The sequence below is a fragment of the Microcebus murinus genome, chromosome 8 (genome assembly GCF_040939455.1).
Source record: "Microcebus murinus isolate Inina chromosome 8, M.murinus_Inina_mat1.0, whole genome shotgun sequence".
Taxonomy (NCBI): domain Eukaryota; kingdom Metazoa; phylum Chordata; class Mammalia; order Primates; family Cheirogaleidae; genus Microcebus; species Microcebus murinus.
The window spans coordinates 78,838,977-78,864,176 of NC_134111.1; the positions used below are offsets into that span (position 1 = coordinate 78,838,977).

Genomic DNA, 25,200 nt, shown 5'->3' on the forward strand with positions numbered 1-25,200 from the left:
ATTACATTGCCAGAGCTAAATGGAAAAAATTAAATGTTCTCTTCATATTCTTTGCTGTCACTATGTTTTTACTTTTTATTCATTTACTCACTAAGCAAATGTTTATTGAATATCTGACTGTGCAAGGCACTGCAATTGGTATTGGTGACGAACAGTAAGATGTTTTAAGTTCTGATTCAAAATATGGTGATATTGCTTTTAGTAGCTTAACTCAGGGAATAATTCAAGTACTACCTAAAATTTATATACTTCTTTCTGTCAGGGAGGTAGTTTCTAAAACCACATTTTCCCATTCTTATTACTTTTGACTGACTAGAAATAAAATTTTTGATATAAAGTATTATGTGTAAAGAGCCCATTTAATGCTTTCTAATTCTACTATTATAGATTAGTTGCATACTAAAAACACAGGATTCTCAGTATCCACTTAAGTTTAACTAACACTTATTAAGTACTTACTTCCGCCCAGTGCTATATACATATTATTTAGTCTTCCAAGCAACTTTACTACCCCATTTCATAGGTAATAGTAATAGAAATGTCATGGCTTGTAATTGGTAGAACCAGAATTTAAATCTGGGGAACTGCTTCCATAGCTTTCTCCCTTAACTCACAAAATCAGTGTGTACAATATCTCATAGTGCTGCCACATAGTAAATAGTCTTAGATACAATGATTGCCAAATCCAGCTCACAGCTTGATCATTTTTCCCAACTTTAGAACATTGCTGAAAATCTATAATCTCAGTGAATTGTGAAACATGCAGGAAGGGAAGTTTCCAAAACAGCCTAAATGCTGCACAGATTTAGTTAATCAAAGTCATGTTGAGGCCGGGCGTGGTGGCTCACGCCTGTAATCCTAGCACTTTGGGAGGCCGAGGAGGGCGGATTGCTCAAGGTCAGGAGTTCGAAACCAGCCTGAGCGAGACCCCGTCTCTACCAAAAATAGAAATAAATTAATTGACCAACTAAAAATATATATACAAAAAATTAGCCGGGCATGGTGGCGCATGCCTGTAGTCCCAGCTACTCGGGAGGCTGAGGCAGTAGGATCACTGAGCCCCGGAGATTGAGGTTGCTGTGAGCCAGGCTGACGCCACGGCACTCACTCTAGCCTGGGCAACAAAGTGAGACTCTGTCTCAAAAAAAAAAAAAAAAAAAAAAAAAAAAGTCATGTTGAATGTACATACAATAACTAGAGCCCAAGACATTGCTGACTCAAGTTCATCATTGCTGCTATTGAAATCACCTCTCTAATTTGATGGCATGACTCAAGGAGAACACAGCTCCAAACACAGTGATTCTGAATAAGGTAGAGCTACATTCTGATACCTGTTTTGCCAACAGCAATTACTTTTCCATAAGTGAGGAAGACTGCTATCCATTTAGGTATTATTTTTCCAGTTCTTGTAAAATTCCTGGAAGAAAACCCTTGGGGAAATAAACTTTGGCTGCATAGTGATAGACTCTTTTTTTTTTTGAGACAGAGTCTCACTCTGTTGCCCTGACTAGAGTGCGTGGTGTCAGCCTAGCTCACAGCAACCTCAAACTCCTGGCTTCAGGCAACCCTTCTGCCTCAGCCTCCCGAGTAGCTGGGACTACAGGCATGCACCACCATCCCCGGTTAATTTTTTCTATATATTTTTAGTTGGCCAATTAATTTCTTTCCATTTTTAGTAGAGGTGGGGTCTCACTCTTTCTCAGGCTGGTTTCGAACTCCTGACCTTGAGCGATCCTCCCACCTCGGACTCCCAGAGTACTAGGATTACAGGTGTGAGCCACCATGCCCGGCCACGATAGATTCTTAAAAATAATTTTTATTTATACCTAATCAGAAATAATGGTTTTCAGGGATGGGCATGGTGGTTCATGCCTATAATCCCAGCACTGTGGGAGGTCCAGGTGGGAAGATTGCTTGAGGCCAGGAGTTTGAGACTAGCCTGGCCAACACTGCAAGACCTCTGTCTCTACAAAAAGTCAAAAAATTAGCTGGGCATGGTGACATGCACTTGTAGTCCCAGCTACTCTGAAGGCTTAAGCAGAAGGATCCTTTGAACCTAAAAGTTCAAGGCTGCAGTGAGCTGTGATTATGTCACTGAGCTCCAGGCTGGGTGACAAGAGCAGGATCCTTGCTCTACAAAAACAGAGAAAGAATGGTTTTTCATGTTTGCTTTATTTCTACATTTGAGTGCTTAAATGTTTCATTCGTGGAAACATCCCAATTTTTCTACTCCAGAGTATTTTCATGTTGAAGTTTGTAGATGTTTCCCAACCCTACTTAAAAATAAAAGCCATATAAATCTAGATAAGTTGGAAAGGGAGAAATTATTTCAAATTACATCCACATTTGTCTAAGTCTTTCAAATATGGATACAGTCAACAAGAAGGAATATTATTCAAGATAATTAATTGAAAGTTTTGGAATAAAACAAAGGATGGAATATAAGAAATGTGATTTATATAGCCCAATAAATACATAGTCTAAAATATTTTCAAAATAAGCTTATATTATGATTTGAAAGTAAGTTTTTTTGTTTTGTTTTGTTTTTGTAGAAATAGAGTCTCACTCTGTTGTCCAGGCTGGAGTCCAGTGGAGCAATCATAGCTCACTGTAAACTTGAACTCCTGGGCTCAAGCAATCCTCCTTCTTCAGCCTCCTGAGTAGCTGAGACTACAGCAGCATGCCACCATGCCTGACTAGTTTTGTTTTCATTTGTTTTTAGAGATGAGTGTCTTGCTATGTTACACAGGCTGGTCTTGAACTCCCGGCCTCAAGTGATTCTCCTGCCTTAACCTCTTGAGTAGGTGGGATTACAGGCATGAGCCACTGCACTCAGCTTAATTTCCTCAGCATATGTATTACAAGTGACTAGTTTTTACTGAATTGCTAATCACTTGGAAGTGATTTTGATAAATTTAGATCATCTATCAACAAATTTAAAGAAATAAAAGATAGTGTCTTGAAGAGCCAATAAATTGTACAGCATAATAAAAGGAAAAGGTTTCTAGTCAATAGCAGAGCAAAAAACTATAGGGGAATCAGAGTGGCTACCAAATTGACATGAATCACCAGTATTAAGATGGTGAACAAATGTGAATAGTTAATGATTATGGTTGTTTTGCCAGGAGAAGAAAAGTTTTAGGCATGATACCATAATTGAATGTAAGAATATAACTGATTATTAATCAAACCTGGTTAGTAATCAAAGTTCTAATTGACAGTGAACTTAATCACTTGGAGATGAGAGAAAATTGTGACCAACACCTGTGATATTAGTTTGGTAGGGTGGCTCAGGGGAGAAAAGGGACTAGGGAAAAAATTATGGGCCTAATAGGAAATTGATACCTGGCATCTTTTTGGTCATTAAATATGCTATATTGCCTGTGAGACTATAGCAGAGACAATAATTTCTCAGCTGTTAATTGTGTATGACCATGCTGAGTCAAAGGTATGTCAACCCCACTCTGGGTGGGAAGTGCCCACAAGGAGAAAGGAATGACCTCTTCCTGGGCAGCAGGGTCTATTTAGTAAAATTCCTTGTCTAGTACCCTAACCAATATCTTGGTGCCTGGGAAAAATTAGCTGCTATCACCAGGAGTGAGCAGTTGACTTACTTTACTCAGTAGTGAGGATTAGGCATAATTAGGAGTTAACATCAGGATGTTCACATTTAAGAGCATGTTGGGTACTGCCCAGGATATAATATTAAGTAGGTACAATCTTGCCTAGTTGGCTTAATTGTATATAAAGCTATTAATAGCAGGTTGCTGTCTTAGAAGCATAAAAGCTCCTAATAATCTCTTTGATGGTTCACCGAGCAGAAAGGTTTCTGCCCTCTTTTGGGGCATTTTCATTTTCTTGCTGAGAATTGCTTCTCTTGCACATGTACTTACTGAATTCAACCACAAATACAAATGGAAGAATCAACTCCAAAAAGTTCACAGTGGAATAAAATGTGGACTCTCAAGACCCAAATATATTAGTAATAATGATATGTTTTCTGGCACTCAATAGATTTATACAGAGTACCACACTTTCCTAAAACCACTCCTTTATAAGATATTTGTCCTAATATCACATTTTTTGGATGAGAATCATTCCAATTTTACCAAAGGGCAAGATATTTTGTGAACCTACTCCAAATGACGGCCATGCAGAAAAAGTAAATGTTTAGAGTTTATCACTTTTATAATACGTGAGATGGGCCGGGCGTGGTGGCTCACACCTGTAATCCTAGCACTCTGGGAGGCCGAGGAGGGAGGATCACTCAAGGTCAGAAGTTCGAAACCAGCTTGAGCAAGACCCCATCTCTACTAAAAATAAAAAGAAATTAATTGACCAACTAAAAAATATATATACAGGCCGGGCGCTGTGGCTCACGCCTGTAATCCTAGCTCTTGGGAGGCCTAGGCGGGCGGATTGCTCAAGGTCAGGAGTTCAAAACCAGCCTGAGCAAGAGCGAGACCCCGTCTCTACTATAAATAGAAAGAAATTAATTGGCCAACTGATATATATATAAAAAATTAGGCAGGCATGGTGGCGCATGCCTGTAGTCCCAGCTACTCGGGAGGCTGAGGCAGAAGGATCACTCAAGCCCAGGAGTTTGAGGTTGCTGTGAGCTAGGCTGACGCCACGGCACTCACTCTAGCCTGGACAACAAAGTGAGACTCTGTCTCAAAAAAAAAAAAAAATATATAAATATATATATATATATATATACAAAAAAAGATTAGCTGGGCATGGTGGCACATGCCTGTAGTCCCAGCTACTCAGGAGGCTGAGGCAGGAGGATCGCTTGAGCCCAGGAGATTGAGGTTGCTGTGAGCTAAGCTGACACCACAGCACTCACTCTAGCGTGGGCAACAAAGTGAAACTCTGTGTCAAAAAAAAAAAAAAAGAAAGAAACAACAACAACAACAACAACAAATAATACATGAGATATCAATTACAAATTGAACCTGTAGAAAATGCACTTCATGTATGATTGGGAATGTTGTAAGAGGAAAATATTAGCTAAGAACATTAGAAACAAACTACTAGAGATACAGGGGATAAAAAGAATAAGAAATCTAGCCCATCTCTTATGGACAAAAGGCTTGAAAATAGATAGACAAACACTCTTGGCTAGGAAGTCATGATAAACAAGGAGAGGGCATAAGTAACAGGGGACACATGAGTTATTGAGGAATAACCCCAATTTCCCAAGAGAATTCTGCTGCCTAGGGATACACTTTCCCCTAGTCCATTCCCTCCAGGTTTATAGATACAAAACAACCTCATCCCATGATGGAGTGTGGCTGTGTAGTTCCAGCTGAGGAAAAGATAAATTTCCACTTTATGCTTTATGGAAGTGTAGTTTAGGGAGCTACAGGAAGGTATTTGTCCTATTATTATTTAATTTTATCCATGTAATGATACATGTCAGATAAAGACAGGTTGCTTCTAGTCTTAAAAGAAAAAAACAGGCAAATGTTTTTGGTGGGGGGCTGCTTTATTCTTCTTGATAGGATAAATTGAGATTAGTGAAATTAAGTCATGCTTTACTGTTCATTTTAGACTTCAACACTATCCCAGGACTTCCCAGCAGTAAAGTAGATGCTTCTGTTCTAGAACAATGGGGAAAGGTCACCCTATTACCATAGGAATATGAGGAAAATCCCAAAGTCCTGGTAGGGTTTAAAGATCTCAATAGGCTCAGTTTCTGTCCTAGTTTCCTCATGTGATTGTCACTTTCTTTTTTTAATTTAGAAAATAATTTATATTAATAACATAGAGTGTATTGTCTGGTAGGGTGGTTACTTATCTTGCTGAAGAATACAGAAAGTCCTGTAAAGTATAAATGGAATACAAGAGACTGTAAAACTAGTTTGGGTTTTACTGTTGTATTCCAACTGTAATTCTAAATATCTTATTTGAAGAATATTAGCCTGGCAGTGGCTCACTGAGCAAGAGCTAGACCTCATCTCTACTAAAAATTTAAAAAATTAGCCAGGTGTAGTGGTGTGCACCTGTAGTCCCAGTTACTCGGCAGGCTGAGGCAGGAGGAATGCTTGAGCCCAGGAGTTGGAGGTTACTGTGAGTTAGGTTGACATGATGGCACTCTAGCCCGGGCAACATGGCAACTGTTTCAATAAAAAAAAAAAAAAAAAAAAAAAAGGATTATTTCATTTGGACCTAGTATTTACCTATTATTAATGTATAGCAACCCAGTGTGGACAATTATGTGCCATGGTTCTTTTTTTTTTGAGACAGTGTCTTGCTCTGCTTCCTGGGCTACAGTGCCATCATGTCAGCCTAGCTAGCTCACAGCAACCTCAAACTTCTGGGCTCAAGCCATCCTCCTGCCTCAGCCTTCCGAGTAGCTGGGACTACAGGCATGTGCCACCATGCCAGGCTAATTTTTTCTATATATTTTTAGTTGGCCAATTAATTTCTTTCTATTTTTAGTAGAGACAGAGTCTCACTCCTGCTCAGGCTGGTTTCAAACTGACCTGGAGCAATCCTCCCGCCTCAGCCTCCCAGAGTGCTAGGATTACAGGCATCAGCCACCGGGCCCAGCAGAGAAAATAGTTATAGATTGATAAATTACAGACATCTCATTTTGTAACTTACCGTAGTCTCAGTTTTCTCTATGTTCTTCTTCATTATTTTGATATACATTACAGGGCCTATGGCAAGAACAAATTGTCCCCTAGTATCTTTTCTTCCCTATGGCAGTTTTACTTCTTTAATATGCCTCTCATCAAGAGGTCGGGTGTGTTTCCTCCCCTTGAATCTAGGTGGGCTTGGAGACTGGCTTGACCAAGTAAGTACAACGAAAGTGATGCTATGTAACTTCCAAGGTTAAATCATAAAACTCTTGCAGCTTTTTCCTTTGTCTCTAGGACTACTCTTGCTCTTGGAGCCCTGAGCCACCCTATAGGTCCAACTACTTGGAGACTACTATGCTGAACAGTCCACATATAGAAGCTCTGAAAGACAATCCCAATCTGATTCTGTCATGCCACCATTCCAGCCCAGGAGCTGAACATGTGAGTGAAGATACCATCTGGGAACTAAATTCTCCAGCCACAGCTATTTCAACTTTTCCAAACCCCAGCTGTTTGAGTCACCCCCAAATATTCCAGTCATCCACCTGAAGCCCTGGTCTTCTGGAAGAGAGAAGAATTGCCCCCATCTCTTCTGTGCCCCTTCTATATTCTGGACCCATGGAATCTCATGAGCAAATTAAAATGGTGGTTGTTTTACACCACTAAGTTTTGGGATATTTTGCTGCACAGCAATAGATAACTGGAACACCTTCTCTCAGAATCTGTTTTAGCTGGGGAGAGAGCCCAGCTAAAGGCTACATTTCCCACCTTCTTCTCTTGCAGATGAATGTGGCTATAAGTCCTGCTGCCTATGGTAAGTGAATAAAAATGATACAATTTCCAAGTGATGTCAATAAAACGTTAAGCGCTTGTCCTCCACTTGTGTTCCCTCAGCCACTTCTTGCTGGCTGACATAGTGATAAATAGAGCAAGCAGCTACCTGGGATCCATATATATTAAGGATGGCTGTCATGAATTGGACTCCCTAGAAAGCAGACTCTGGGCAGTTTAGTGTGCAGAGTATTTATTAAGGAGTTCCCTGTAGGTCAACGCCCATGTAAAGGAGGGGAAGAAAGCAAGAGTGGGCAGAAGGAAAAGTTGAGCTGCAATGCAGACTCAGTGACAGCCTCAGCCAACCCCAGAGAGCTTAAGAGCTAAGCTTAAGGCCCTTCAAAATGAGACACCCCATTAGACTGAGATGGTCAGGCCTTTATAGGTCTACATATATTAGTCATTGGATACGGGACATCCTGACATATGGCAGGTGGTAATCTGAGAGTAAGAGAATCAGAGAGTTGAAAAAGGAAGCCAGTCTTTTAAAAACCTAATCTCAGTAGTGACATCCTATTCATTAGAAGTAAATCCAGCTCATATTTAACGGAAGGGGATTACACAAGGCTATGAATCCCAGGAAGCAGGGATCATTGGGGCCATCTGACAAGCTTCCTACCACACATAACATGCACATAAATTCATATCTTATTTTTATATTTTATCAATTAAATATTAATTATAAAAAGTAAAAATTAAATATTTTGTTTTGCTACATAGTGTTCATTTAAACAATTTTTTCTGAAAATTTACAAAAGCAGTATGTTGTAAAAACTTTCAAATGTTCAGGCCGGGCCCAGTGGCTCACGCCTGTAATCCTAGCACTCTGGGAGGCCAACGTGGGAGGATTGCTCAAGGTCAGGAGTTCAAAACCAGCCGAAGCAAGAGTGAGACCCCATCTCTACTATAAATCGAAAGAAATTAATTGGCCAACTAATATATATAGAAAAAATTAGCCAGGCATGGTGGCGCATGCCTGTAGTCCCAGCTACTCAGAAGGCTGAGGCAGTAGAATCACATGAGCCCAGGAGTTTGAGGTTGCTGTGAGCTAGGCTGACGCCACAGCACTCTAGCCTAGGCAACAAAGTGAGACTCTGTCTCAAAAAACAACAAAAACTTTCAAATGTTCAAATGAGAGGTGTAAAAATGCTTTTCCTTATGTTATTTCTCATACTAGTGGAACTATCCTGGTTACTACAATTAAGTTTTTTTATTTTTTAAAGCCTCTTCCCAGAAGAATATAATTTTTATTGTATCTGCTGAAATACTTTTACACATAAGCATATACAAGTATATATATATTAATATGTCCATACACACATTAGTCCTTATAAGGACTTATATTATGTCCTTAATAAATCTTGAAGCTCTTTTCATATCAGCATGATGACATCTTGCTCATTATTTTACCCTTAAACATCTACATAATATTTCATTTTATGATTATAGCAAAAAATTTTTAGGCAGTTCTTTATTTATTTTTTTTTTTTTTGAGACAGAGTCTCACTTGTTGCCCAGGCTAGAGTGAGTGCCGTGGCATCAGCCTAGCTCACAGCAACCTCAAACTCCTGGGCTCAAGCAATCCTTCTGCCTCAGCCTCCCGAGTAGCTGGGACTACAGGCATGCGCCACCATGCCCCGGCTGATTTTTTCTATATATATTAGTTGGCCAATTAATTTCTTTCTATTTATAGTAGAGACGGGGTCTTGCTTTTGCTCAGGCTGGTTTCGAACTCCTGACCTCGAACAATCCGCCCGCCTCGGCCTCCCAGAGTGCTAGGATTACAGGCGTGAGCCACCACGCCCGGCCGGCAGTTCTTTATTGATGGCTATTTACACTTTGTTTTTTTCTGACGTATTAATATACATTCTTTGTCTCAGGATGAATCATGCCTGAGTTTTACCCATATCTGATTTTTTTTTTACTTTTTGTTTTTCTTTTTAAGTGGAAAAAAGTAAGCAAATATATCTGATTTAGATGACACTATGGACTTTAGACTTTAAAGTTGATGCTGGAAAAAGTTAAGACTTTTGAGTGCTATTGGTATAAAATGAATTTATTTTGTATGTGAGAACATGAATTTAAAGGCCTTGGGAATGCTATGGTTTGAATGTGTCCTCTCTAAAATTCATCTGTTAAAAACTTAATCCCGGCCGGGCGCGGTGGCTCACGCCTGTAATCTCAGCACTCTGGGAGGCCGAGGCGGGCGGATTGCTCAAGGTCAGGAGTTCGAAACCACCCTGAGCAAGAGCGAGACCCGTCTCTACTATAAATAGAAAGAAATTAGTTAGCCAACTTATAGAAAAAAATTAGCCGGGCATGGTGGCATATGCCTGTAGTCCCAGCTACTCGGGAGGCTGAGGCAGCAGGATCACTTGAGCCCAGGAGTTTGAGGTTGCTGTGAGCTAGCTGACGCCACGGCACTCACTCTAGCCTGGGCAACAAAGTGAGACTCTGTCTCAAAAAAAAAAAAAACTTAATCCCCAATTTAACATTGTTGCGAAGTGGGGCCTTTTGAGAGGTGTTTAGATCATGAGGGCTCTGCCCGCCTGAATGGATTAAAGCGACTATAGAAAGGGCTTTTGGGGAGTGTTTTAGCTCTCTTGTTCTTCCACCATATCAAGGGATGCAGCAAGAAGGCCCTTGCTAGATGCCAACACCTTGATCTTGGACTTCCCAGCCTCCAGGACTATGAGAAATAAATTTCTGTTCTTTATAAATTACCCAGTCTACGGTATTTTGTAGATAACAGCACGAACAGATAAAGACAACCAACTATGGCCACCACTGTATTATGTACATATCTCCATTAGAATATGTTATGACATCACTGTAATTGATACTTACATATCTCTTTTATTACACTGCTAACTTCTTGAGGGCACAAACTACATTTTATTTCTCTTTGTAATCCTGGTGCTTAATGTTGTACTTTACACACAGTGGATACTCTGCAAATGTTTGATGTTGGAAATTAATAAAAGTTATTCATCTCAATATTTTTTTGGCACCACTTCAAATTAAATACTATAAACTAATCACTAGTCCCAGACTGTATATTTGCCACCTTTTTTAATAGCAACATATGCTTTTCAGTATAAGCTATTTAAAAATATTAACATATCAGAGATTTTGAATATCAGTCATAAGTAAGTCAAACTTTAAACATTTTCAGTGGTGAAAAACACAAAGAACACTTTAGGCAGAAGATATTTGGTTTAGAGATCCTTTTCTTAAAATCTATGACCTAAGGTCTAGTAATAGTTTTCTCATTAACATCCTTGTCCCTTGGGCTAAATTAAGTCAGCAAATTAAAGTGCTAAATAATTGTTAAAATATTTTAAAATACTGGTTATTTAAAACATATTAGGGAACTTCTCAGATATTTTCATTGTTTTTAAAATTTTTTTTTAGTCCTCTGTATATGCAAGGCTCATCTTCATCTTTTTATAAAAGGTGGCCATACATAGGTACACGCACTTTTTTCTATAGAACTTTATTTGTTTTATTCATGCCTACTTGCTTCCAAAAGTTGAGCTAATAAAAAATAAAACATAAGGTCTAATTAAGCTAAGATTGTATTAGCCTTACAAAATGCATATCATTAATTTGTTGTTTTTTGGTTTTTTTTGAGACAGTCTCGCTTTGTTACCCAGAGTGAGTGCCATAGTGTCAGCCTAGCTCACAGCAACCTCAAACTCCTGGGCTCAAGCAATCCTGCTGCCTCAGCCTCCCAAGTAGCTAGGACTACAGGCATGCGCCACCATGCCCGGCTAAGTTTTTCTATATATATTAGTTGGTCAATTAATTTCTTTCTATTTATAGTAGAGACAGGGTCTCACTCTTGCTCAGGCTGGTTTCGAACTCCTGACCTCAAGCAATCTGCCTACCTTGGCCTCCCAGAGTGCTAGGATTATAGGTGCGAGCCACCGCACCCGGCCCATTTCATTAATTTCTGGTTGAACCTTAATATTCATATAGTCACACTGGGACTTTGTTAACATGGATTTGTAATGACTATGCTAGTGACATTTTAATAGCAGTCATGAATGACAATGTTAACAATTTTTAAAAACATCTATTAATATTACCACTGCTTTGGTTACTAAGCTGCTTTATTTCCTCTCCTTGGTAGCTCAAATAGTGGTGGAGTAACTTTGGCAACAATAAGGCTGTTTATATTAACCAAAGGTTTACATTGGCAAGGATATCCGCCTCTCTCCACTTAAACATCAGTAGCTCTAACCCTACTTCAGTACCCTTTCTATCATTAGTATATATTAATAATTGTCCCTCTTTTGATAATACTGTTTTATGTTTTGTTATATTCTAGGAGTTAGAATCCAACACACTTAGTAAATCTTACTGCAACTGGTAAAATTTCCATTAAAATAACATAATTAGAAGAGTTCTGCATAGTAAATTAATTTTCATTAACACTAATGGATGGTCTCTAGTTGTATTTTGTTGATTATGTTGACTTTGGACAAGCCATTTAATTCCTCTGAGCCTAAGAAAGGAATGGATTTCTTTAGGAAAACATAAACTGGAGGTTATATTAGGCATGACTTTTGCTCAGAACCTGTGGAATTGGGTTTTCACTGGACTCACTTAAAATGGGGTCTTTTAATTTTATGATTAAGGACTCCCATGGACAAGCTTTAGCTGCAACCTCTTGAAATTGTCAGTAACATTTTGAATACACCTTTTCCTACAATGATGGCCCTCAGTTATTAAGCATATGGGGCATTTATTATGTGTCAGGAAATAGGCCGTATTATAATCTTTCTGATTTGATTCTCATAATAACTCTATAAAGCTGGGGAAGTGGGTGTAGAAAATTATAACTTTTATTTTTACTTTACAGATGAAGAAACAATCTTAAAATTTTTTTAAGTAACTTTTCCAAAGTTTAACAAGATCTGTCTGACTTGGCAAGAAATGTTTTAGCAAGTCAGCAGCAACCAATGATAAATGATTATATACTGAGTATTAAGAAAATATAATACTTTAATGTATTCGATATAATATGATTCATAACAAATTAGGGGGCATTCCATATACAGTTCAGGCCTTAAGATTTTTCTTGTACATACATTCAACTTTTATAGCTGTCCAAAATATTTTGAGGCAAAATAGGACAGCAAAAATACCTCTAGTTAAACAGTCTTGCCTTTAGTCTCTAGCTCTGTAACCATGGGCAAGTTATTTGATATTTTTTGGGTCTCAATTAATACATTTCATTAGCTGGGTTTTTGTGATGATTAGTCATAATGTATTTAAAGTTTTAACAGTACATATTTAGAAGATCCTCAGTAAATGGTATTATTATTCCATGATTTTTCCAGACTGCCTTCTTCACTCAAAGGGACTTGGCCGTGAGCCTTTACAGACTTTCCTCATTGGTGACTCCTTCATTGCTTGGAATGTCATGATTCATTAGCCAGGTTATTCTGTTCTACATGTATTTTTCTTCTATCTGGGAGCTCTTCTTCAGTCTTTTTTTCTCTAGCAACATCTTCAATGTTTATGCTTACAATAACCTTAATATTTAGTATTATGACACTAAATGTGCCTGTAAGACAGACTAACCACTCCTTACTTACCCCAAAGTATCCTTTAGAGAATTACAAGTTGTTCAACACATTCTGCCTACAGGGTAGCCCAAAGATCCTGGATCAACCAAGAACCCTATGAAGTCTGCACATATTCACTGAAGAGTACTGTGTAAAATACAAGACTTGGAGTATGTCCCCTTGAGGTCAGCACAGTGCTAAGGGGTGAAGAAAGTAGAGAGGGACAGGAAGTTTGTATTAAATTCAAACACTCTGGGCAAGAATTTACACAATCTCATACAACAGGGAATTTTATGCAAAGTACTTTAAGCAAAGTACATAATTTCATGATGTATCACTAAAGAGGATAAAATAAACAGTTCTGAAAAAGTTGTTACAGGTGACTTAAAGATGAAGTATTGATGAGATACTATTCTAAAAATCTTATCCTATGTTATATTGAAAAAAGTGGCATCCTATAATTAGGGTAAGTCTTTAGTGAAAGTGGAAAGAAAAAAGGCTTACAAAACAAAAAATTTTTGAACATAGATATAAACAAAAACTTAATCTACCTTTAATTATCCCCTAGGTTAATTGTAAAATTTTTACTTCCTTTTTGTTTTGACATATGAAAATTATTAAAGCTGGTCATTTTGTCTTCTATTACTGGAATAATTTATTTAACACTACAGATGGTGTTAATATAATGAATACAGAACATCAATGAGAATCTTAATTATATCTCTTGAGACCTCCCTCATTCCAAGAGTGTGTTTAAGTGCATAATCTCTCATACAAAGAAAAATGCCACATAAATCACCATGACATTATAGAAGCAAATTCAAGAGAAAACAGAAGAATTTGTTAACCATTAAACTCTTCAAAACTAATTGTTAGAAGTAACAATCTATAGAATCTATACTAATGAAAGGGAATTATGTGTAGCCATTAAGAATAATGGACTTTGAAGTAAAAGAACTAGGCTTGAGTACATAACTCATGCTGTGCAGCTTTGGGCAAGTTACTTAATATACCTGGGCTTTTTTGATCAGTGAAATTAGATAATAATACTATCTCATAGAATTGCAGCCAGGACAAAAGAAAATAATACATGGAAAATCAGAGTGCTTAGCACAAAAAAAAGCTGAATAATCATTAGCTAATGTTATGATTACTATTAATTAAAGCTGTCCAAGATACATATCTGGTGTGTGATTACATTATATATTTTTCTATTTACCCACCCTGACAGTGCTTAAATCTTTTCTTTAGCACTATAAAAAAGTGGTTCTTAATGGAAATTTTTCATTTCATCCATTTTATAAACACAAATGATTTATGACGATATATCATATTTTAAGGATTTCTTTGTATTTGTCACAAAGATTATCAATATTTTTACATGAAAGAGCATCTACATACAGTTTTATTAGACTATTTAACATTTACACACAATACAGAAATGTTTTTGAAACTGCAAAGTTCTTTGATAATTGCAGTATCATTTTCAAATAAGCATAGTATAACCTTAAATATTACATTATTCAGATTTTGTTTTTAAAAAGAGATAAACCTGTAAGAGATCACTCCAATTTAACTGTCCATTAACTATTTGTAGTAGCTGCTCCTAGTAACTGTTTCAGCAAATGGATGGCTCTTCTACTGCCTGGGCACCCTCTGTAACAGCTTTGACACACTTGGCCATTGTCTGTGAAGCTCTGCTAATTGAATCTGAAAGATATTAAGAAAATTTGCATTTTGATAATTTGCCTTTTTTTGTTTCTTGGCTTTTTTTTTGAGACAGATTGTCACTCTGTTGCCCTGGGTATACACCACAGCTCACTGCAACCTCAAACTCCTGGGCTCAAGTGATCCTCCCTTCTTGGCCTCCCAAAGTGGTAGGATTACAGGTATAAGCCACCATGCCTAGCTAATAATATGTCTTTTTAAAAAGCATAGTAAAACTTTATGTTGCATACATTCAGAGGAAAAAAAGATTGCAAGGTTCTATGCAATTATATGTAACCAACAAATTCCAAAGATAAGCTTCTTATTGGCTAAATGCTTTTAATAACTACCCCCTAGGAATGATTAATTAATTATATAACAGCTAGACAACACACCAGTATGCAACCATTAAAAAAATTATAGAACAGTGGCCAGGCACAGTGGCTCATGAATGTAATCCTAGCACTCTGGGAAGCCAAGGTGGGAGGACTGCTTGAGGCAAGGAATTGGAGACCAGCCTGAGCAACATAGCAAGACCCAGTCTCTACAAAAAATAGAAAAATTAGCCAGGCGTACTGGTGCATGCCTGTAATCCCAACTACTTGAGAGGCTGAAGCAGGAGGATTGCCTAAGCCCAATAGTTTGAGGTTGCAGTAAGTTATGAGGAAGCCACAAAGCCTAGCTCTAGCCTGGGTGACAGAGTGAGATTCTGTCTAAAAAAAAAAAAAAAAAAAAAAAACAAAAAAAATCATAGAAAAGTACTGAAAACGTAGAAAAAATGTACACAATGCTATTATTGAAAAAACGTTAAAAAAACAGTGTATGTACTAAAATACATTGAATTGTACACTTTATGGGTGAATCAATTATGTATTCTACAATGAATATAACTTTTATAATATAACTAAAAGACCTATTAAAAAAATCTTAGATACAAACTATGAAAAATTAAAAAATATACTTCTATGTGCTTTTAGATAGAAAATTATTTAAAATCATCTATCAGCTATGTGGTATAATAGTTTATCAACTATTGTAACCATTGTAAGACTCTGCGGTAAACAAGTATCAGTTGGTCTTCATCCCTCAAAAATACTCTAACAGGCAGGGCGAGGTGGCTCACGCCTATAATCCTAGCACTCTGAGAGGCCAAGGCGGGAGGATCGCTCAAAGTCAAGAGTTCAAGACCAGCCTGAGTAAGAGTGAGACCCCGTCTCTACTAAAAATAGAAAGAAGTTAGCTGGACAACTAAAAATATATAGAAAAAATTAGCTGGGCATGGTGGTGCATGCCTGTAGTCCCAGCTACTTGGGAGGTTGAGGCAGAAGGATTGCTTGAGCTCAGGAGTTTGAGGTTGCTGTGGGCTAGCCTGACACGACAGCACTCTAGCCCAGGTAACAGAGCAAGATTGTCTCAAAAAACAAAAAATATTCTAACAATTTACATTAGAAACACTGTTTAAGATGTCTCACATTTAAATGTTTTGATTCTTCCACCTATAATTCTCAGAAAAACTTTCACAGTTATTTGCCACCTTGAAAAATTCTCCCTAAATTGCTATAGTGATTTTCCTTACAATAGCAAAATTTTATAATTAAGGCTGGGTGTGGTAGCTTTGATTACAGGCAAAGGCCTGTAATCTCAGCACTTTGAGAGGCCAAACTGGGAGGATAGTTTGAGGCCAGGAGTTGGAAAACAGACTGGGCAACACAGCAAGCAAGACCCCAACTCCACAAAAAAAAAAAAAAAAAAAAAAAAATTAGATGGGCACGGTTGTGTGTGCTTATAGTTCTAGCTACTCAGGAGGCTGAGGTGGGAGTATCACCTAAGCCCAAGAGTTTTAAGGCTGTAGTGAGCTATGATTGTGCTATTGTACTCTAGCTAGGGCAACAGAGTGAGATGCTGTCTTTAAAAATATATATAATAATAATTTTTAAAATTTTATATTTAAAACCTATTAACTCATTTGATTTTCATACTTTGTTTACATTTCAGAAACAAAAAAAATTAGAAAATAATTACATTAGTCCCCATGTTTGAAAACCTTCAAAGATTAAAAATGTAAAATACTACCAATTACAGGTTGGAATTATAATGCTAAATGAGATGATCTGATTCCTTCTCACCCTTCATATTTGGCAGAGTTATGTTTGCAGTTACATACCTGTCATGTAGAAGTCTTTTATAGTTAGCTGAGGTGGAACAAGTGGGTCAGCAAGAAGTTGCTGGTTCACTAGCTGCACACAAAAGGAGACCAATAATAGTATTGAAAACTAGTATTGTTACACCAGTAGATACGCCATTATGAAAACTGCTCATAGGTAAGCTTTTACCTTGGAGAGCTCATTTGCTTGCTGGAAGTAATTAGCTCCTTCAACATCATCATATCGAACAAGATTAGGAGAGACTTCTTCTAATCTGTTTCTCACTTGATCCAGAGTATCATATGGAAGAGTTATACCCGCAATCTACAATACATTCGGTCCGGAAAAAAATGACTTAAAGCTTTAACACTTAAAAATGCCATATAATATATATAATTGTAACTATGGTGAAATAATGCAATACTACTTAAAAATCTACTGGTGTCCATTAGCAGTCATATGTTTATTATAGAAGCAACAACGTGGGAAACACAAATGTTAAAAATTCTAATTCTTAAACAACTGTCAGTATATTAATAATTTAACTTTAGAAAATATTCATTATGAAATAAATGATTAGAAACAATGCTATGCTAAACCTAAATGCTTCTAACCTCTTATTAATGATATACAGTTTACAGATACATTATTTTAAATTTCACAATGCTTATTTTTATACCACAAGAGCTAAAAGAAGTGGTTTTAGACAAAAATAAATCAATAATAAAAGCACCAATTTCAAATCCCCATTTTCTGAACACATTTTTCCTATAGAAATTTTTCAAATCATCTCTGCATTTCAGACTGGCATCTTTCTTGACTTTGAAAATCATTCTAACAAGCTAACATGTCAAATATCCCTTTAGAACCGACACTTAGAAATGCCTCAAAAATAATACCTCAGAGAGGGCTCTTATAATTTTCCAATCTTCTCTTGCCAAGCCAGGAGGTGTTACTGCTACTTTAGTCTGCTGAGCTCTGCCCTCTGTATTGACATAAGTAGCAGATTTCTCTGTATAAGCAGCTCCTGGGAGAATAACATCAGCTATGGGAGCTCCAACATCACCATGATGTCCTGTGAGAAGATAGAAAATGGCAAACAACAATTTAGTAAAACACTGATTCACTATTATACACGAAGATAGTATAAATCCTTTTAAATCCCATTTGTAAATTTACAAAAGTATTTTTAAAATTAAACCAATATAGCAATAAAGAAATAAAAATTAAAGCCCACCTAACCCCCAATTCAACTCCTTTCCCAAGGAAAATTATTGTTAAAGCATTTGGTATGTATCTTCCAAGATTATTTTATGCAAATATGTATACTATCATACACACATGTATAATGGGCATCTAAGTATACTAATGCTTATGAAGTGGAAATGGTCACGAAATGGAAATGCTCAGCTGTACCAGTTAGTGAAAACTGGTAAAGTAGACTGCAATGGGGGAGGAACACAAAGTATAAAAGAGAATATGAGCAATAATAATACTGGAAAAGGCATGAACACTATATGAGAGGCCAGGCACAATGGCTCATGCCTTTAATTCTAGCACTTTGGGAGGCCGAGGCAAGAGGATTGCTTGACCTCAGGAGTTTGAGGCAGCAGTGAGCTATGATGATGCCACTGTACTCTAGCTAGCATGTGCAACAGAGTTAGACCCTATCCAAAAAGAAAAAAAAAAGAAAGGCAAATGATATTATAGAAAATAGTATTCTGAAAGACTATCAATCATTAATAATTTAACAAAACTGGCAGAAGAAAAAAGTTACTCAAAAAGAAACTTGACCTTTAGAAATAGACTTGAGTCAAGTAAAAGAAAGCTGTAGAACAATATACAGTTTAATCTCATTTGTGTACCTGGTTGTTACACACAGGAAAATGTATCAAGTATGCATGTCAAAACCGTCATCAATGATTATCTCTAGAAAGAACTAGGAATAGGATTTTAGTTCATACATTTTGGTTTAACTTTATCAAACTGAAGACACAAAATATTGTATAATGTTTTTATGTGCCACTACAATATAAAGCCTATTATAAGTGTATGGTGTGGCCGGGCGTGGTGGCTCACCCCTGTAATCCTAGCACTCTGGGAGGCTGAGGCGGGCAGATTGCTCAAGGTCAGGAGTTCCAAACCAACCTGAGCAAGAGTGAGACCCCATCTCTACTATAAATAGAAAGAAATTAATTGGCCGACTAATTAGCCGGGCATGGTGGTGCATGCCTGTAGTCCCAGCCACTCGGGAGGCTGAGGCAGTAGGATCACTTGAGCCCAGGAGTTTGAGGATGCTGTGAGCTAGGCTGATGTCATGGAACTCACTCTAGCCTGGGCAACAAAGCGAGACTCTGTCTCAAAAAAAAAAGTGTATGGTGTTATGTGTAAAATGAAATACAAAGTTATGCAATACTTTTCTCCATAAAACATCCAGGAATACTTCATTTTATTCTAGGGAAATATGATTACATTTACAATGAGTGGGAATTCAAAAAAATGAGTCAAACACAAAAAGCCAGGGTACTATGTTAAATGTAATTTGGTAAATGTCCTATAATACAGGACTCAAGTAATTTTATTAACTTTTCATACTATTTATATAAAAGTGCTTTCCCATGATTATATAATAGTGCTAAATATTCTTTGAAAAGTTGACTTTTAACATTTATTTTAATATTCCATTGGTTAAACGATAATTTCTTGTTACTGAGCATTTCGGTTGCTTCAAATTCTGCTATTAAATAACATCAGGTAATATTCTAGGGTTTTTTTGAGACAGGGTCTCACTCTGTTGCCAGGGCTAGAGTGCAGTGGCTTTATCAAAGATCACTACAATCTCAAATTCCTGGGCTCAAACAATCCTCCTGCCTCAGCCTTCCAAGTAGCTGGGACTACAGGTACGTGCCACCAAGCCTAGATAATTTTCCTGTTTTTTGTAGAAATGAGTCTCACTATATTACTCAGGTTGCAGACAATAATTCTTAATAGCAGTTATCAATTATGTAACTAATAACATCTGTGGTTTGGTTTAAAAGAACTCGGGGGCCGGGCGAGGTGGCTCACGCCTGTAATCCTAGCACTCTGGGAGGCCGAGGCGGGCGGATTGCTCAAGGTCAGGAGTTCAAAACCAGCCTGAGCGAGACCCCGTCTCTACCATAAAAAAATAGAAAGAAATTAATTGGCCAACTAATATATATATAAAAAAAAAATCAGCCAGGCATGGTGGCTTGTGCCTGTAGTCCCAGCTACTCGGGAGGCTGAGGCAGGAGGATCCCTTGAGCCCAGGAGTTGGTTTGAGGTTGCTGTGAGCTAGGCTGACGCCACGGCACTCACTCTAGCCTAGGCAAGAAAGCAAGACTCTGTCTCAAAAAAAAAAAAAAGAACTCGGGACTGGAGGAAGCGAAATTCCCAAATGGAAAATATTCAGTCCGCTAAATATATTGCCAAATGGTTTCTAATATACACAATGTACCATTCTCTTCTGTTTCTGGTGTCAGAGGTGATATTTACCTTGATAAATAATAAAACAATCCTTTGGCAAATCCTGTCGTGTGATACAACCTCCATCTGCTCCCAGGAGAAACAGCACTTTGGGAGGGTTGTTGCGAATTGCTTCCACCCCAGGTTTATAGCCAAGATCCAAAGCAGCTACTTGACTTGCAATCCTGTAAAACAATTATGGAATTTTAGCATAACTACAGTGTTTTCAGTGTAAAAAGTTAAATGTGATTCTTGAAATGATGCCTAATCTCTTTTTCATTCAATGCTGTCAAAGATCCTTTCTTATTTACTTAAAACAGATGTCAAAACCAGAAGAAGCAGTCTTTTAGTGCTTTGAGTTTGGCAAACAAAGAAATATAAAATGCTTAAGGCTTTGTATCTCTTCTTGAGGTAATATTTAATGGAATAATTCTAGAAACTTTATGTCAACTGTAATTGCCTTAAGTTTGACTCTTACTTAATACAGTAATACATAAAACACATAAGCCAAACATATTCATTGGAGAAAAGTCACATGATTTCAAAAATCAAAAGGAACAAATTTAAACTCATAAAACTATACTTCAGAGAAAATCATAATTAGTATATTGGTATATGTCCTAATGAAATTTTTTTCTATGAATATATATTACTATACTTTTATTTTTTTATTTTTATTTTTTGAGACAATGTCTCACTCTGTTGCCTGGGCTAGAGTGCCATGGTATCAGCCTATGTCACAGCAACCTCAAACTCCTGGGTTCAAGTGATCCTTCTGCCTCAGCCTCTCAAGTAGCTGGGACTACAGGCATGCGCCACCATGCCTGCCTAATTTTTTCTATATATTTTTAGTTGGCCAATTAATTTCTTTCTATTTTTAGTAGAGACGGTGTCTTGCTCTTGCTCAGGCTGGTTTCGAACTCCTGACCTTGAGCGATCCTCCTGGCTTGGCCTCCCAAAGTGCTAGGATTATAGGGGTGAGCCACTATGCCTGGCCTAGAATAACTTCCTTTTGAACAATAGGGTTATTTTGGTCTAGTTTACTATTGTTAACTTTTTAGAAATAGTAGCCAATTTTAGCATCTACAGTATATAATGTAAATTGGTACAACTTTGCTAAAACAAATTGGAAGCATACATCAAGAGCCTCAGAAATGTTTATCCTGTTTGCCCCAATAGTTCTGCTTTTAGAAATCTACCCTAAGGAAACGATCTAATGTTCAGAGGTATCTGTGTATCACTGCATTATTTACAAATAATTAAGGCAGCAGGTGGCTGTCACCTATAATCCCAGTGCTTTGAGAGGCTGAGGCAGCAAAATTGCTTAAGGCCAAGAATTTGAAGCTGGGGTGAGCTATGATAGCACCACTGCCCTCTAGCCTTGGTGACAGAGTGAGAATTCATCTCTAAAAATAAATAACAAACAAATAAAAATAGTTAAAAACTAGCATCAACATACATGTTAAAAAGGAGTGGCTAAAAAAATATTATATTCATGGTATTAATTAACCAATAAAACTTTTATTTATAAAGAATTTCTAATCATAGGAAGAAATTCTTATTTGGTAAACCAGACACAAAATTGTATTCACAGTATGACTTCAACTATATAACTAAAAAACATTTATACAAGAAAAAAACCACATATACTCACCAGCAAACTGGTATTAACTGAGTAGCACCTAAGTGGACACATAGGTACTATAGTAATAGGGTATTGGGGAGGGGGGCGGGTATATACATACATAACGAGTGACATGTGCACCATCTGAGGGATGGTCATGCTGGAAACTCAGATTTGTGGGGGGGAGGGGGGGAAAGGGCATTTATTGAAACCTTAAAATCTGTACCCCCATAATATGCCGAAATAAAAAAAAAACAGCAGAAAAAAATGCACTGAAATGGCAATACTAATTATCTACAGATTGTAGAATAAGGATCCTTTCCATTTTTGTGTTTTCTTCTCTTCCTAAATTTTCTAAAATATACCTGCATTATTGATACAATTAGAAATAGAGCCTTCAGGCCGGGCGCTGTGGCTCACGCCTGTAATCCTAGCTCTTGGGAGGCCGAGGCGGGCGGATTGCTCAAGGTCAGGAGTTCAAAACCAGCCTGAGCGAGACCCCGTCTCTACTATAAATAGAAAGAAATTAATTGGCCAACTGATATATATATATAAAAAATTAGCCGGGCATGGTGGCGCATGCCTGTAGTCCCAGCTACCCGGGAGGCTGAGGCAGAAGGATCACTCGAGCCCAGGAGTTTGAGGTTGCTGTGAGCTAGGCTGACGCCACGGCACTCACTCTAGCTCGGGCAACAAAGTGAGACTCTGTCTCAAAAAAAAAAAAAAAAAAAAAAAAAAGAAATAGAGCCTTCACCTGAAGTCTCATGTTAGCTTACAGTTTTTTGTTTTTTTTTTAGCGTATTATGGGGGTACAGTGTTAAGGCTACACATATTGCCCATTCCCTCCTCCCCCCTCGAGTCAGAGTGCTTACAGTTTTATCATTTAATCAAAGTCAGAAGCTTGTTTGTAGTTTTTGAACCAAAGTATAACTGATATGATACAATTTTTAAGTATTCAATTTTTTCAAAACTCACTGCTATTTCAGGTATTTTAAATATTACTTATTATCTTGGGTTCTTCTCACATAAGAATAAGGATTTATATTTCACATCACAACTGGGATAATATTGCTAAATGTTAGGTTGTTGTAAAACTAAATGTGACAGTGTATCAGGAATACATATACACAAAGCTACTTGAATTTTATAGTACATAAAACTCAACAAACCTATGAAGGATATTCATAACTTTCCAATCACCAGGAACACCACTAGTCATCCGAATCTTTTGTGCAATGCTGGAAACAGCTGCAAGAATTGCTGCTCCATCATTTCTTTGGAGTGCAGAACTCCCTAAAACCACCATTGGTTTTTTAGCTTCCTTTAGGACCTATTAAAAAAAAAGAACTTTGATTTAAAAATATTATAAGTAAACTAAACACCTAGCCAAACTTGCATCTATAATACATATTGTCCCAAACTTTAGGTCTAACATGAATATCTTTGTCTTGCTAGCCAACATATATAGTACAACCAGATTTAGTTTAATCAAAAGCATTTTGCCAAGGCTACTGTGAAATCAGATAAAATAGGTTTGTTTTTTTTTTTTTTGAGACAGAGTCTCGCTTTGTTGCCCAGGCTAGAGTGAGTGCCGTGGCGTCCTAGCTCACAGCAACCTCAAACTCCTGGGCTCGAGTGATCCTTCTGCCTCAGCCTCCCGGGTAGCTGGGACTACAGGCATGCGCCACCATGCCCGGCTAATTTTTTATATATATATCAGTTGGCCAATTAATTTCTTTCTATTTATAGTAGAGACGGGGTCTCGCTCTTGCTCAGGCTGGTTTTGAACTCCTGACCTTGAGCAATCCGCCCGCCTTGGCCTCCCAAGAGCTAGGATTACAGGCGTGAGCCACAGCGCCCAGCCTTAAAATAGGTTTTTTAAAAGTAAGCATTAGGAATTTAAATTCTAGCCAACTATCCTTTGGTCAGAATGACTACAGGCAGGTCCCAGAAAAATCAGGAATATCCCCAAAGATTTAGATGTTACTAAAGAATAGGAAAAACCATGCTGAAGTACCATATCTACTATCTCTTATCTACTCACCACACTGCAGACAGGGAGGTAGGAAAAGCAGTGATTACTAAAATGTAGAATACTTTAAACTCTAAGGGCTTGCTTTAAACCATAGTAACTTTCTAAATGCCAAAACCTGAGGGGAATGTATCCCAGGGGTAAAGAAAACTACACATGTGGTGGAAGATGGACAAATAAGAAGTAAAGCTATGCACTATACAGCTTATTCTTCCACCTGTCTTCTGTATCATTCTTCAATAAATAGCTGGCCACAATTATCAAAGAATCATTATGGGAATTATGCTGAGATACTACAAAGAGGAGTACATTCATCACAAGAGGAATTTCTCAAGGAAATGTGAATAGTTCAAAGAAATAATTTGTAATAGTTTCAAAGAAAATGAAAAGCAACACTCTTACTTAAAAAGAGCTCAGACAAGTCACTCAGTAGAGAGTATCATATGGTAAAAGGAGACTTTTATCATGCAACTCAGGAAAGAACAGGAAGAGAAACAAATTATAAAAATGAACACCATTCTAGAAACAATAACAAACAAAAAAATAAAAAATGCCTGGAAATACAGGGACAGGAAAGACAAGATATAGGAAATGATACAAACTGGGGGAAAAAAAACACAAAAAACAAGGACAAATGACGGAGATGAAAGATAGAAAAGGAGATCCAATATCTGCATTGTTAAGTGTCCTTAATGAAGAGAACAGAACTAATTAATGGAAAATATATTTAAATCTATAACAGAAAACTTTCCTTAAGAACACTAGTCACCTATTAGATAGGGATGAAAGCCAGAGAGAACTGACTAGTTTTTAATATTTTTTTCTTTGCGACCTGGGAGCAAAGATTTAAGTTGCCCTGAATATACACTCCCTACTTTTTTAATATTCTTGATCTTTTAATCATTATATGTTTTTCCTATTCAAAATAAGTTAGCTTGGCTGCCTTGTCCTCTTGCACTTCACCTTCTTGCTTACACCTGAAACTAAGCAAAGCATCCATTTTGGAACCACAGGTTAGGCTCACACACAAACTCATGTGAGCAAGCAAATGCACTGAGGATAGCAAAGCAGGAAGGCAGGCTTTCCTTGATGACATTCGTGAATAATGGAATCATGCTTCAAAGTGCCCAACTCCAGATCCCTTGTTATGTGAGAAACAGAAACCCCTTAGTTTTTTAAACACCACCAACACAATCACAACCACCACCACCAT

At 37.4% G+C, this 25,200-nt stretch overlaps 1 protein-coding gene across 2 annotated transcripts in view; it reads right to left on the minus strand.

The window, feature by feature from the left end:
• Nucleotides 1-12,413: 12,413 nt before the first annotated feature.
• Nucleotides 12,414-25,200, minus strand: part of NDUFS1 (NADH:ubiquinone oxidoreductase core subunit S1) — a 32,029-nt gene continuing 19,242 nt past the window's right edge. For both annotated transcript variants that reach the window (XM_076005862.1, XM_076005863.1), the window contains 6 exons: nucleotides 23,125-23,285; nucleotides 20,362-20,516; nucleotides 17,748-17,923; nucleotides 17,038-17,172; nucleotides 16,869-16,941; nucleotides 12,414-14,707 (listed from right to left, as the gene is read on the minus strand). In XM_076005862.1, the coding sequence (XP_075861977.1) occupies nucleotides 14,616-14,707; nucleotides 16,869-16,941; nucleotides 17,038-17,172; nucleotides 17,748-17,923; nucleotides 20,362-20,516; nucleotides 23,125-23,285 (792 nt within the window). In that variant the 3' untranslated portion in view covers nucleotides 12,414-14,615. The remainder of the gene's footprint in view (nucleotides 14,708-16,868; nucleotides 16,942-17,037; nucleotides 17,173-17,747; nucleotides 17,924-20,361; nucleotides 20,517-23,124; nucleotides 23,286-25,200) is intronic.